Here is a 13,825-nt window from a genome sequence, read left to right as displayed (position 1 = left end):
GACTGCCATTTTCCCAAAGCATGGAAAGCCTTTAGCCTGCTGCTCAGAGATTGATATAGCTGTACATAAAAAGTAAAAATATTCAGCTGAAAGTAAAATGCCCCTCTAAAACACTACCTAGTCCTTGAGAAGAAACAAACATTTAATTATGAGGACTTTTGGTACACTCGAGTTATCTCCCAAATACTACCTCATAGTTAGTAGCACATATCTCAACATGTCCCACACCAAGGCCCCTTCACTTTAATTTCCCAGCCCTCCCTTTTTCCTCCATCTCTAGTGGTTAAACACAGTGAGGGAAGGATATGAAGAAAAAAAAACAGCTAATTGAATATGTGCATCTGCTTCTGCCCTCCGCATACACATGAAGACGAAAAAAAAAAAAAATGGAAGAGCTGCTGTTTTCAATGTGGTCCAATCACTCTCCTATCTGTTTATTTTACAGCCCCCCTTCATCTTTGCTGAAACGAACCATTAAGGAGTGTGGTTCTCTGTTAAGAATAAGTGGGAAGAGGAGGTAAATAAATGCATGCAAATGAGATGGGGAGGGTGGGTCAGGGGAGAGTGGAGGGAGGGGAGGGGAGGGCAGGGGGATGAGTGTTTGTCTCCTGATAAGGGTGTTTGTGTTCCACTACTGGGTGAAAAGCAGAGAGAGAAGGGAAGGGAAGAGAGAGAGAGGAAGAAAGAGAATAGAGGAAGTGGGACAGTGGACCAACTAGGACAGAGATTTCTGGAAGATTGTCACAAACTGGTGAGATGATTATGACCCCAAACACAAACATGGTTAGATAGGGAAGAAAAGAATAGTCTCAATAATCCTGTAGACGACTCTGTTGGAAATTTACCTTCACTGAACTGGAGTTTCTCATTGTAGTAGTGATGCTCCAAAGAAGTGGCTGGGAAAAAAGACAGAGGCCAAATGAAAGGTTTGATTATACATAGTTTGAGAGGAGCAAAGAGATAAGTAATAGTCTTTATTTGATGTAGATGAAGAGGAACAGGAAACTAAGCTTGATCTTAAAGCTCCAAAGGGCTGTGTAGGCAAAGTGTAACCCATAACAGTGCCTCGTGGCCCCGTCACTGCGAGCAAGAAAATAGCCAGTCTGGTGGCCGGCCTCTCTGTCAGGCAGGAACACCTCTAGGATTAGTAGTATTAATCAGATAAGGGGGTGAGGGGCCAGACAGGACCAGACATGGGCACCTGCTCTGGGGCTGGGTGGGGACGGATCGGGGTGCCATTGGCACCGGGGTACCCCAGAGTGACTCCAATGAGCCTAGGTCTCCCTCTAGTGGGCAGAAGTGGAACTATTGGTAACTTTTCAGAAAACCAATGAGTCTGTGAACATTGCCAATGTTTTGACATGTTACAAATGATCAGGTGAACGTCAAGACCAGCACCCCCCCATATACTGCCGCTCTTTAGTAAATGTAATTATTTCTGGAATATTTATTTAGATTTATTGTTCACTGAGTACACCTAGATGAAACCAAAGCTGTCTCATACAACAGCACTGGAATAAATCATTGTTTCATTAGAGGTTGTAATAATCAGTTTTTGTTATTTAAGCTGCCACTGAATACCAATGTCAGTATGTGACATAACCAAACAGAAAGTGAAAATTACAACCTTAGCTGAGTAGACACTCATTTAGGGGCTGTTCAGAACAATAAAGACTGCTTTTGTTTTAGCTTTACCTAATAAAATGAAGAAAACATGAGGCTATATTGCTTGAATTAGATTCTAATTATGAATGATGGATTCATAAACAAATAGTGTTGACACAATGGTGCACAGTTCTTGCTTTTGCTCATTTATTCATCAATATATAGAAATGAATGACAATCTGAAGCCAAGTTTTTAAAGACCTTTTTAAATGGGACTATTAAGTAATAAGAGGCTAAAAATGAGGCATTATATTTTTACCTTCAATACAGAAGTTATGTTTTCAGGTACCGTAGTAATTTGCATCAATCTTGGTGGACATGGTGGATGGATGGTACATAGATCAGAGAACCAATTAAATTTACATACAGTACACATTAATTTCCCAAGAAATTATCAGTGGAAATATATACAGCGCTGAAATTTATGAGTTTTCAATTTGGAGCAGACAAGTATGAAAATTATCATCCAGATATGGTGGAAAAAATGCGGGGGTATGCACGCTACTGAGTACCAGCGTCACTTTAAAATGTCCTTTCTTCAGTGTCTGGCTGAGGAGACTCTGAAGAGTCCACTTCTTCAACATTTGCTCAACCTCAATGCCACAGTGTTCCTATGAAATGAACACATTTTATCCCAATCTTTCATAATCTACTATACATGCAGTGGAATCATTACCTGAGCTATCATTACACCACTGAGTGAAAATGCTGACACTTTTGGATGGTGATTGTACTCTGTCTCACCCCTCCTCCCCCTTTCCTTCCTCCACTCTGATATCAAGCCACACTTTAGTAATCCTCCAAATGAAAGGATTTGGAGAGAGAGCATCGTCTCCCCCATGAACATTGGAATGAAAGAGAAGGCAGCTTCTCAGATGAGAGAGAAGGGAGAGAACCCCATGATGAGAGAAAGAAAGAGACAGAGACATAGGGTACCCACAACGAGAAGGAACAAAATATACATGGTGAGAGACAAAGAGAAGGAATCAATGAAAGAATGGCAGAAACATATCAGACACAAACAATGAAGAAACAAAAGAAGAAAAAGAAAGAGAGAGAAAATGCACAAATTTCAAGCAGCAAGGGAGGGAAATAACACCAAAGATATACTCCACATAGCATATCTTTGAGAAAAGAGTCAGAAAGAGAAGAGGAGGTTCAAACACGTTGGTGAAAGCATCATGTAAGTCAGTATGTAAGACACATTTTCAAATTGCATTAAAAAAAAAAACAAACAAAAAAAAAAACTGGGCACAACCATCAGACATCAGAATAAATATTTTCACACTTGGGTGAGGTAGAATAAATACAACTAAGACAGAGCGCAATAGAAACAGACGATGCATAAAAATAATGGCATACATGAGGCATGTGACTGATCATTTACTAAAAGCAAGTCTATCTGTGTGGTAACATGGATACTGTTACATTCCTCAAGTTAATACTAGAAACAAACCATTTTCACCATCCTCTCTTCCTTTTGCAGTGAAACATCAACTTTTTGCACTCTTTATTTGTAGTGGTTTGATAAATCCCTACGAGGAAATAATGATCACTAATGTCTAATATTTAAATTAGACAAAATTAGATTTAATTAGATTTTATTTTACCAAATTTGGCTAAATTATGCACTAAAATTTGGATGGAAATCAACTTAGCAAACTATAAATTAGAACTTTGAAGCTATATTTTATATCAAAATAAAACAAATGACTATGAAAGGTGTTCATTTACCCCTTCAATATTCAAATCAGGAAAATACATGATAAAGTCAATACCTTTCGAAATTTAAACTGGAAATCTATTTTAAGACAAGTACATGCCAGAATTGACAGTATCTGAATAAGATGGGAAATAAAAATATTCCTGTCTTGCGCATACACACAAGCAAAGGATGACAAAGCTCATCCCTACTGCTGGAACTGTGGCAGAGAGATTTGAGCACTCCCCGATGGTAAGGGAAGTCTACTGGCCTGAAGCAAGATGAGGCTGGACTACATGGGGCCTCTTGCTATGTGATCTAGGAGAAAGTCAACAGTTTAGTTTTCATATCACTGTGTGGCAGGACCTCAGGTCAACAGGAACACTGGGAGTGTAAGAGATAGACCCAAAACAGCCTAATAACCTATGTGTGCGTGTGCGCGTCTGTGTTTGCGTGTATGTATGTGCATGAAATGAGCATGTGTATATAAAGGTTTTAGGGTGTAAATCCTACATACTAATAGCCTCTGTGCAGACAAGTATATGTGTGGTTAACGGGTGTAAGTGACCAAAATACACAAGACCAATAATCTGTATGTCTCTGTCCGTTTACTGCTTCTGTGAGCACAGGAGGCAGCAAAAAGCCCTTCTTCATATATAAGGAAATCCCATACATTCCAAAAACAAGGCAAATGCAACTTATCTTAAACACAAACAGACATCCAATATAAACACTATTTACCTGGCTCTCCTTTATCGTAGTACTGATAGGTGCCAATATCTGTATCTGTGGGGTGAGAGGGAGAGAGAGATGAAAATCTTGCTGTCAGGGAAAAGCATAAGACAGATCAGCAATTTTGCACCATGGGATAAACAATCACTATCAGCCAGTGGCCTGTCCCGTCTGCCAGCGCCAAAGTTTAGATAAGACCCTGGAAGGGAGGAGGAGGAGGCAGAAGGGTGGGCTGGGGGGTCCGAGCGCCATAGAGGGGGGCAGAGGGGTATTAATAAAGACGGCGTGTGCTTTTACTCATGCAACCTGAGGGACAAACTTGCTGATTTACAAACAAGCACCATATACATTTAGAAGTAGACAGACAGACAGACAGACTCACCAGACAGCTACAGAGAAAATACATATGTCCGCCATACACACAAACACCCCCCGCCCCCCGCCACAACCACACACACACACATACACACAAACAACAAACAAGAATACTGATAGATATAAACACACAAAGTGCTGAGCTGAGCATTTTTTGTCAGTGTTATTCCTGCAGGTCCAAAACCATAAGCAGCCAGACTTGGATTCGCACAACACATCGTTTCTTTATCGCTCCACTACTGTTGCTGCCGCTGCTGTTGCTGCCACTGCTGTTGCTCCTGAGGCCAGGTCACACTAATAAAACCAGAGAGCTGATTACAGACACATACACACAGCCTGTACCTGACTACAGATGTAGTCACAGCTTTACAAGCTACTAGTGTTTGCCAAAGGAAATTTTCAAGAACATATAACAAACATGTATATCCATCTGTGTTTGAACTACCAGAAAATAATCATGTGAACCAGTTTGTATAAAAGCAAATGAACCTGAATAAAGCATTAAAGTGGAATGAAATGGAATGGCTTCCTGCAGTTCTATGCATTAGACCAGTGGTTCTCAAATCGGGGTACAGGTACCCCTGAGGGTACTTGAGGGCGCTCCAGGGTTACGTGATATTTAAAAAAAAATATATGTTAAGAAGAGCAATCAATTCAAAAGTGCTTAAAAGTAGTCTAGGGTTTTTTAGCTGAGTACCCCCTAACTGTTAGGAGGTTAAGAGCCACTGCATTAAACCACTTTAAAATCATTGTTTCCTTTCTACATCCCCCTTAAACCTAACACACCCACGGCATACAAATTCAGTTAATACTATAATAGGCCAACAGAAGAAGAGGAAAACAAAAGGTAAACAACATCTAATGAAGTCAGTCACACCCTACAACCCAAGAACACATCCATTTCTCAGGGTGTTGTTGAACCATCCAGAACAAAAAGAAGAGAAAATACTGGACAAGAAATGCCAGAACAAAGGATGCTCATATAGTGGTGTGTGAGCTATCATGTACAAAAAGCTTCCCTAAAGTCTTCAAAGAGTGGCTTTTTAAATCACCAATCATCACATAAGCATTCCTCAATTAACAACAACTGAACTCCCAAGCAAGCAGACCTAGCCATAATTCATATTTGAACTCTAGTCCACCTCCTTACCCTTACTTATTTTATTGTGAAAGTTTTTATCTGGATTTGCACCAAACAGTACATAGATATAAAAACCTAAAAAATAAATATAGATAATATGTATTTTTTTTATTTTTTATTTTTACAGAAGGAGCCAAACATTATTTTCTTAGAAAAGCAATGATAAAATGATAATATAGAAAATTTAATTCCTGGATGCGCCCTTTAAACCAGATCTTCTCTAATCGTTGATGGATTCTGAAATGGGTCAAAATGTAATGGGTCCCCATTCCTGAACAAAGTTTGGTGTAAATTAATTGAGTGCTTTTTCCACAATCCTGCTGACAAATGAACAAACCAACAAATAGACTCAGGTGAAAACACAACCTGCTTGGTGGAGGTAATAAAGCACTCATCAAAAGCTGCAGGAAAAATAGGTTACCGGGTCAGATCTGAATATTCATTAAAAATCTGTGTATAAGGAATGCACTATTTTCCTCCCTTTGTTGACTTCTGTTCATGTCCCGTTCAGTAAAGCAGTTAAACTGCATCTGAGAACCTGCTCAATCAGCAGGATGATCGCACAAGGCCTTGGGAACTGTCCTGTAGAACATACACACAAACCATATGGAATACAGCAGGTTAGTGATTATCTGAATTTATGTTTTTGTCTTTGAGGTGGCTGTATATGACGTATAGAAGTTGGTGATAGGGAGCGTCACACCTCAGGGACCAGACCTCTTCTCTCTGCTGTATCCATCCACATTTTTCAAAGATAGCGGAAGGCACACACAGCAGGAAAAAAAACAAACAAATAAGGATATGTCACCATCACCTAGGATATACACCATGTTTTACCTTTGTGTATACACACAAACACAGACGCATAGACGCGTGTACACACACACACACACACACACACACAGCACAGTCAGCCTCTGAGAGACACTATCTTTGTCTGGAGCTCAGCAGACTGTGAAAGACAAGACAGAATGGAAGGGAGGAGACAACAAGAAAATGGAGAAACAGAGCATTTCCGTCTGACAGAAGAGATGGACTGATAGCTGGAAAGCAAAAAAACACACAAAAACTGAAGGAAAGTCAAACTCAGAACCTTCTCACAAAAAAACTTAAGTCTGCTCACATGAAACTTAAAGCCTTCTCACAAAGAACCTCCACATTGAACAGATCTCATTACACGATGCCAAGGTGGCATATAATTTTGTATAAAGGGTTTAGATACTTGTTTTCTGTCTGATTAGTCCCAAATTAATTCTGTGACAGGACAATAGTCCCAAAGATACAGCCAGAGTCACATAAAACAGTCTTCAGAGCGAAGACATCAAACAGATGGTCCAGATTCCTATCCTCAACATCATGGGCTCAGTCTGTGATCACATTGAGACAGAAGACACTAAGACAGACTAACAGAAGAATTGTGCCAAGAAGTCTGATTAAAACTTTAAGACAACTCTTTGGTATTACATAACTGATCCGTGCGCACTAAAAGTAAGTGGTCTGCATATAACATTGGAAATGAAGAAAACAAAAAACATCAATGAAAAAGATCATATCAATAGAGCCCGTGCTTCTGCATAATTGTCATCAAATATGAAAAGCATCTCATTCTAAAGTGTGAACCTCCTGATTTAACTGTCTGTCCTGTCTGGTGGTGAAAAGGTCAGCTAAGGAACTGAATTAGAATCTGTTAACCAGAGCTATTCATTCCTTTTGTTGTTGTAGGTTTTAGCTTGTGTAGTAAACTGGACCTTACTTTACTCATCTGAACTATTTACACACTTTGCATCGGTCCTCTTCATACATGGAATATTTACAAACTTGTGAACTTGTAGTTGGAAAGCCATTTCAGTAACGAGCTTGGCCTGTATCAATACTGCAATTCTAATCAAAAGCTACATTTTTGTTTGTCAATAAATGAAGAGTGGTGTAATCCACTTGTCAACATTCATCACATAAACAGCACAGCTGATTCATGGGTGTATGAGCTAAAGGGCCATAATTAACAATGACACTGTAAGCAATGTGCAGCATTATAATGAATATCACACAGAAAGCAATTAACACTGAAAGCCTGAGAATTTAAAGAGAGCTAAGGGAAAGTGAAAACAGACAGGCATTGGCATTGACTGAGAGTCAGATTGTTAAAGTTGATAAGCCAAGGTGGGGAGAAGGTGTGAAAACAAAGTGAGTGATGACAGAAAGCCAGAGCAAGACAGAGGGAGGGGAAAAAGAAAAAGGAGAGAATTATTGAGAGCGAGGTAGATTGAACATGGTGATAAGTGCTACCTTTGACTTGGAGTGAGCTCTTGGTGGACCACAAGTGCAGCTCAGCCAGGCAGAACGCCATCTGACGGAGAAGTGTAACCCGAGTCTGCAGATACCAGTGAGGGAGAAAAAGAACAAATGAAAGACATAGAAAGAGACAGGGCAGACCAAACACAACCACAGATGCATATCTTGACCGAGGTGACATAATAGATTGGCATATAGGCCTAAAGGGCCAAACAAAGCTTGCATGTAGGTACACATGCTCTCAGGCACCAAAACTTATTCTGGTTTTGACTGTAAGCACAAGGCTGTGTAAAAGCATTTCAGGGCAAATTAAGCCTTCATTCCAGACAAGTGAACAGGAAAGAGAGGGGCCTGGGAGACTTCATGTGAAATAACTCTGATGGCTGATTATGGTTAAAGTTGTCTGTCAAAAAAACAAACAAACATTGATACCAGGTTTTTCCATTGTGAATACTTAGGTTATTGATTTCTGTCATTTCCCTTTAGAACCTCGATCCGCTGTATTAACTGTATTAAAACAATTGTCACTGTACTCATAATTCCTTGAACAGTGTTCACTTGCTTTTGCCAGTAGCTACAGCTGGGTACATCCTGTAAAACTGAAGGGACAAAAAAGTGGCAACAAACCTCCATTCACAATATTAGGAGGATGGTTCTTGAGGAATGATGACAATAGCACTTTCAAGGTACACATCGAGTGTAAATACTGACCTTACAAAAGCCAAAACTGTCATTTTATGGTGCTGAATAAAGACATTATAAAATGACCAGGTGAATATATGAAGAAATGCAATAACATTAATCCTTTGTTTGCTTCATTTTTATAGTTAGTATTTTCTTTTAAACAAATTTCAACTCTACTAGTGATTCTGATTGAAAAATGCTTACATGATAATTGGGCTGCAGCATGACACTCTGTAGCATCCCTTCCTGCACCCGTTATACCTGTATTACAAGTAAGTGGGATCTCCACATGTTTTGAATTCACAGTTTGTCCAAGAGACAAATTAAAAACAAGGCAACAAAACTAACACGCACATGAACTAAGGCTGACACCGAGACAAGGTCACAGGTGATGATGCTTCATTCACACATCACAGGCGAGCAGTGATGGACACACACTTTGGAGCTGACAGCTCAGACAAAGCAGGCAGCATTCCTCACATCAGCTAATCAACACTGAGCAGGTCTCTGACAAGTGTTGACTCTCTCTCCTTTATTGGACATTTTACTCAGTTAACTTCAGTTCCTGGAGAGAAGTAGTGGGCTTTATGCAAGGGCAATTTTGAGACACTTAAAACTCTACAATGCAGAAGAGAAAAGGCTGGATTTAGTATCATGCAGTGGGATGTATCCCCTGGTACCCTGAACCTCTCACATGTGGCCCAACAGACTTGTCTGTCAAAGTCCCTCTAGGTGGTCTTGTGTTATTACCAAAAAAAAAAAAAAAAAAAAAAAGTTTGGTGAGGTCACAGTGACCTTGAACTTTGACGTTTGACCACCAAAATCAAAGCAGTTCATTCTTCAGTCCAAATGAATATCACCAGATCTGAAGAGCATCCTTCAAGGTGTTACCGAGACATTAAATTCACAAGGCCAAAACTGTGGTTTTTGAGGACATTGTACCTTTGACTTTTAAAATCTGTGAGTTGAGTACAAATTCAACTTCACTCTCTGAAGGCAGTATTGGATTTGTGATAGTGACACAGACAGACAGAAACCCAAAAGAATGATGCTTTTGGCCCTGGCTATCACCAGTGCAGTGACATAACTATACATAATTACTCACTGCAAGTACAGCTACTGATTCAACTAATATGACTGCAGATGGGTTGTCACAGCAATCATTAGAAGATGTGAGAAAAGGGCAACAACAAACATTATTACTTTTGAACAACATCATCTACTATTGTTTAGTGACACTGTCATGAATATTCATTGTGCTATCATGATGCCAACTTGTATGCCAACACACACACACACACAAAATGGTCAATGTGAGTCATCTGAAGTGCAATGTTGTTAAAAGTTTTACTTTTGGGAAGACTTATCTCTTGTGCTTAGTTTGACAAGGACCCTCTTTTTTATGTCCCTACGATATGTGGTCCTATAAGCTTAGAGCACTGAGTTAGATTAGACCAATTTCACTTTCAGCATATCTTTACCCCGCAAACATGCAGAGGGACTCTATAAGTTTGTGTGGGCAAGAACAGCAAAATATTCTATTTTTCTCAAAAGCCAAAGCTTCAGTATAAAGTCTGCCATGTTGAAAAAAAAAACTATACAACCTGATTTGGAAATTTTGGAGCAATAAAGTCTTTGGTTACTCCAGTACAAATTTCCTCTAGATGGGATGGACACAGCTCAGCATGCAGTAGCATGTGCATGAGAGGAGTGCAGAGGAGAGGAGAATGTCCAGTGCAAGATCTCTCTATAAAATAGCAAATCTGTGGGAGTATTGCTGTGCTAGCCATTCATTTCGCTATCTCTGCAGCTAATTCGCGTCTCCAGCCACTGGCTCTTATTTTCTCTTGTTAGAGCTGAGAGGGGACTGTGTCTTATCTTCCCCTCTTGCTCCTCCTAGTGTGTGTGTGGGTTGGTTTTGGGTGGGGGTGCTTGTATGGCATGGCAGCATTGGTGTAACAAGTTTACTGACATAAGAGGATTCTTTCATGCTCTCCTAACCAGCTTTTTTTATTTATTTATTTTTTTTTTTTTTAGAGGAAGTCAGCCCTTTTGGAGGCAAAACCTCATTTCAGCAAGCTTTCATTTAGTTATTGCGAGACTGGCTAACCTAAAAGTTGTTGAGACCTTTTTCTGCAGAGCTGTTGTGAGGTCTCAGGGAATTTAGGGCAGAATAGAGGAAACAAGAAGGCTGACAGAGATACAGAAAATTATTGAGTGCGTTGGAAAGAAATTATTTTTGTGTCCATGAGCTCATAGACATATCTGGGCAGGCAATAAACAGAGATAGAGGGGGAGAAAGGATTGTTCAGGTATTCTTGGTGTGTATTATGTTAAATGGTGTCTGGAGGTGAGTCCATCAATGTGGTGTTCAGTCTAGTATACATGGTCATACACTCACATTTCAACAATAAGTTTTTTTTTGTTTGTTTGTTTTTACTTTAGAATGACTTTTGGTTCATGTTCCTTTGGAAAGGATGTTCACAGTTGCACATGCTTATGCGCATACTTTGCCATTTAAATAACCATACATATGTATATATAAATACAGGCACACATGACTGAGGTTCACATTGATAGAAACACTGTGAAAATTTTACCATAAGTCTAAAATCCTTACACCTTGCTGTCATATATGATGTTTAGATTCTTATCCATCAGGGATGGTCAGGATGTCTGATTGGTCCAGAATTTATTTAGCAGCAGGTAATTATACAGACTGAGAAAAATATAATAATTTAAGCAAAAAGAGGAAGAAGAATCCCTGCAAACAGATGGTCTGGCCTCCACAGAGCCCTGATCTCCATGTCTGGGATCATGTGAAGAGACAGAGGACATTGAGATGAACTAAGTCCACAGAGGAACTGTTCTTGAAGCACAAGTACCAAGGAGAACTGGTGTTGTTTCAAAGGCAAAGTCTGATCACAATAAATACTGATTTCATGTGCTTTGCATGAAGAGAACCACCGGGTTTAGTTTTGAAAGAATCTATAATCTCTAATATGGAAAGCATACACTTGGGAGAGAAACACATATACACGCGCGCACAGACACAAACACACAAAGATAGGTACCCGCACGCACGCGCACAGCATGTTGAACAGGTCCTGGACAACTGCCACAATCATTCTGATTTCTGGCTGAGGTTGCCGTGGGTTACCTGTGCCCCTGCAGAGCTTTGTGGGGGTGTACAGACAGTGTACAGAGGGCTTGGATGAGGGGTGGGGGGGTCTAGGTTATTGTAGCCTGTCTTTACACTAGTAAATAGGCTGCTTTAACATCAAAGGAGGGGAGGGAAAACATACGACTCCTCTTTCAAAGACAGTCCACAGGAACTACGACCTTGTCTGCTCTCTGCATCTTTTCCTCTGCTCCCCTTTCACTGTCCCCTCTGGGTGGTTACTGGGTGTGAAAGCATGTGTGTGTACTTTATGTATGTGTGCAAACAGCAGTGAGAGCAACAGAATATGCCTTTGTATGAATGTGCTTGGATGAGTGTATGTGTTGCAGAGACAGAAAGAGAAGTCCCAGACAGAAATAAAATAAATAAATAAAATAAGTATTTAAGAGCTGTTCTCTCATAAGTGAAGGACAAAAGAGAGCAACAATGGATGCATCACCATGCAGACCATCATTCACTCTTTCTTGCTCTGAATTCAAACATCAAGAGATTTACGTACATCTGGTCCATAAATCTATGTATATGCACAGGCAAAGAAAAGCTACAGGCCATATCCAGTTAGATGTACAGTTCACATTCTGTACTTTGTTTCAAAGCTGACTGTTGGCCTTTGTAAAATGATCTCCCTCCACATCCTTTCCCTGGCAGAGAAAGGGCATGTCCTAACATTCTTACCAGTCTAGATCCATGTTTACAGTGATACTCTTTTGATTTCTCCAGATTAAAGCACGAACAGTACCTACTAATTATAATTACTGGGATTAAAATGTTAAGAAAGCCAAAAAAATCCATTATTTGGAAAATGACATATGGTTATTTATGCTGATGTACTACACAAGGACTTTGGCAGGAAAGTATTTTTAGGATAGAGCAATAATGAGGTCATAAAAGTAGTTTACTTGGTTGTACTACTAGAGTTTTGATTTCATTGGGTCCTAAATATGATGGTGAAAGCAAACAGGTTGTCTTGGGAGATATAGCAACATCATGGTGGGAAAATGAAGGAAAATAGAGATAGTGATTGAGTTGGTGGATTTCAGACATCTAAAATCTTTCATTGATTTTGCCCACTGGAAACTCTCCTCGGCCAAGGTGAGAGGAGAATATATGGTGTGGCTGCAGGGAAAAACTGTGGCATATCAACTGCTCTGTCCTCCCAGAGAAAAGGCTTATTAATGGAATGAACTGACATAATAGTGACTTTTTTAATAGTACGTTTATATTTATAGGTCTTAACTGAATTATGGTGTACACTGGTAGTAAAATTGAATTTGAAAAGAATCAGAATGTTGATTGACAAATACATATGATGGGATTTAGACATGCACCTTCATCAATGAGACAAAAAAGATTGGGGGTAACAAGTTTGGCATGCCTGTTTGATAAGCTGTACGTACTCCATAATTGATGCTGGACTATTAAATATAGCTTAACATAGGGGTGGCTCTGACATAGCTAACATAGATGTTATGGAGATTTGGGAATTGTAAAACTTTGACTAGCTGTTTGTGCTTTTTCCTACAATATAGACCACTGATAGTAAAAGCAGCATATGTACACGATTAAAGTAGGGACGGGCAATGATTTTTGATTAAACAGTAACAGTGTTGATCGTTTTGGGTTTTTTTTGGACAGAGATGCTTACTAGACCTAAGAGAGCAATTATTGGTCAAGAGTAAATTATTATATATTAGTATATTTATTATTATTATTATTTTTGTTTGAAATGCGCACCTGCGCATTGTGCCTCACAACAAGAAGGTCATGGGTTCGGTTCATCATGTTCAGGTTAATTGGTGACTCTAAACCCGGTGACCCGGAAATGAATAAGTAGTAGAAGATGAATGAATGAATGAAAGCACATCCCTAGTTTTTAGTATCATGCAGGCACAAGCCGACTATAAACTGTAGAAATCTATGCCATTAATATCTCCAATGGGACCCCTGATAACCTGTTGCAGTAAAGTTTAATAGTGGTGTTCTGGTTTGCATGATATTGAGAGATGTTCCTCATTCTGATTCTTTTGGGTAAATAAATAGGACAAATGTTCTG

General features: G+C 39.5%; 1 protein-coding gene across 2 annotated transcripts in view; it reads right to left on the bottom strand.

Annotated features, from left to right (window-relative positions):
* wdpcp (WD repeat containing planar cell polarity effector) overlaps positions 1-13,825 on the bottom strand; it is a 70,309-nt gene that overhangs the window by 43,067 nt on the left and 13,417 nt on the right. For both annotated transcript variants that reach the window (XM_029520942.1, XM_029520943.1), the window contains exons 2-4: positions 7,902-7,986; positions 4,109-4,153; positions 846-896 (exon numbers count right to left, since the gene is read on the bottom strand). In XM_029520942.1, coding sequence (XP_029376802.1) covers positions 846-896; positions 4,109-4,153; positions 7,902-7,962 — 157 coding nt within the window. In that variant the 5' untranslated portion in view covers positions 7,963-7,986. The remainder of the gene's footprint in view (positions 1-845; positions 897-4,108; positions 4,154-7,901; positions 7,987-13,825) is intronic.

This window comes from Echeneis naucrates, chromosome 15 (assembly GCF_900963305.1).
Source record: "Echeneis naucrates chromosome 15, fEcheNa1.1, whole genome shotgun sequence".
Classification (NCBI taxonomy): domain Eukaryota; kingdom Metazoa; phylum Chordata; class Actinopteri; order Carangiformes; family Echeneidae; genus Echeneis; species Echeneis naucrates.
This window is presented reverse-complemented; position numbering and strand designations above follow the sequence as displayed.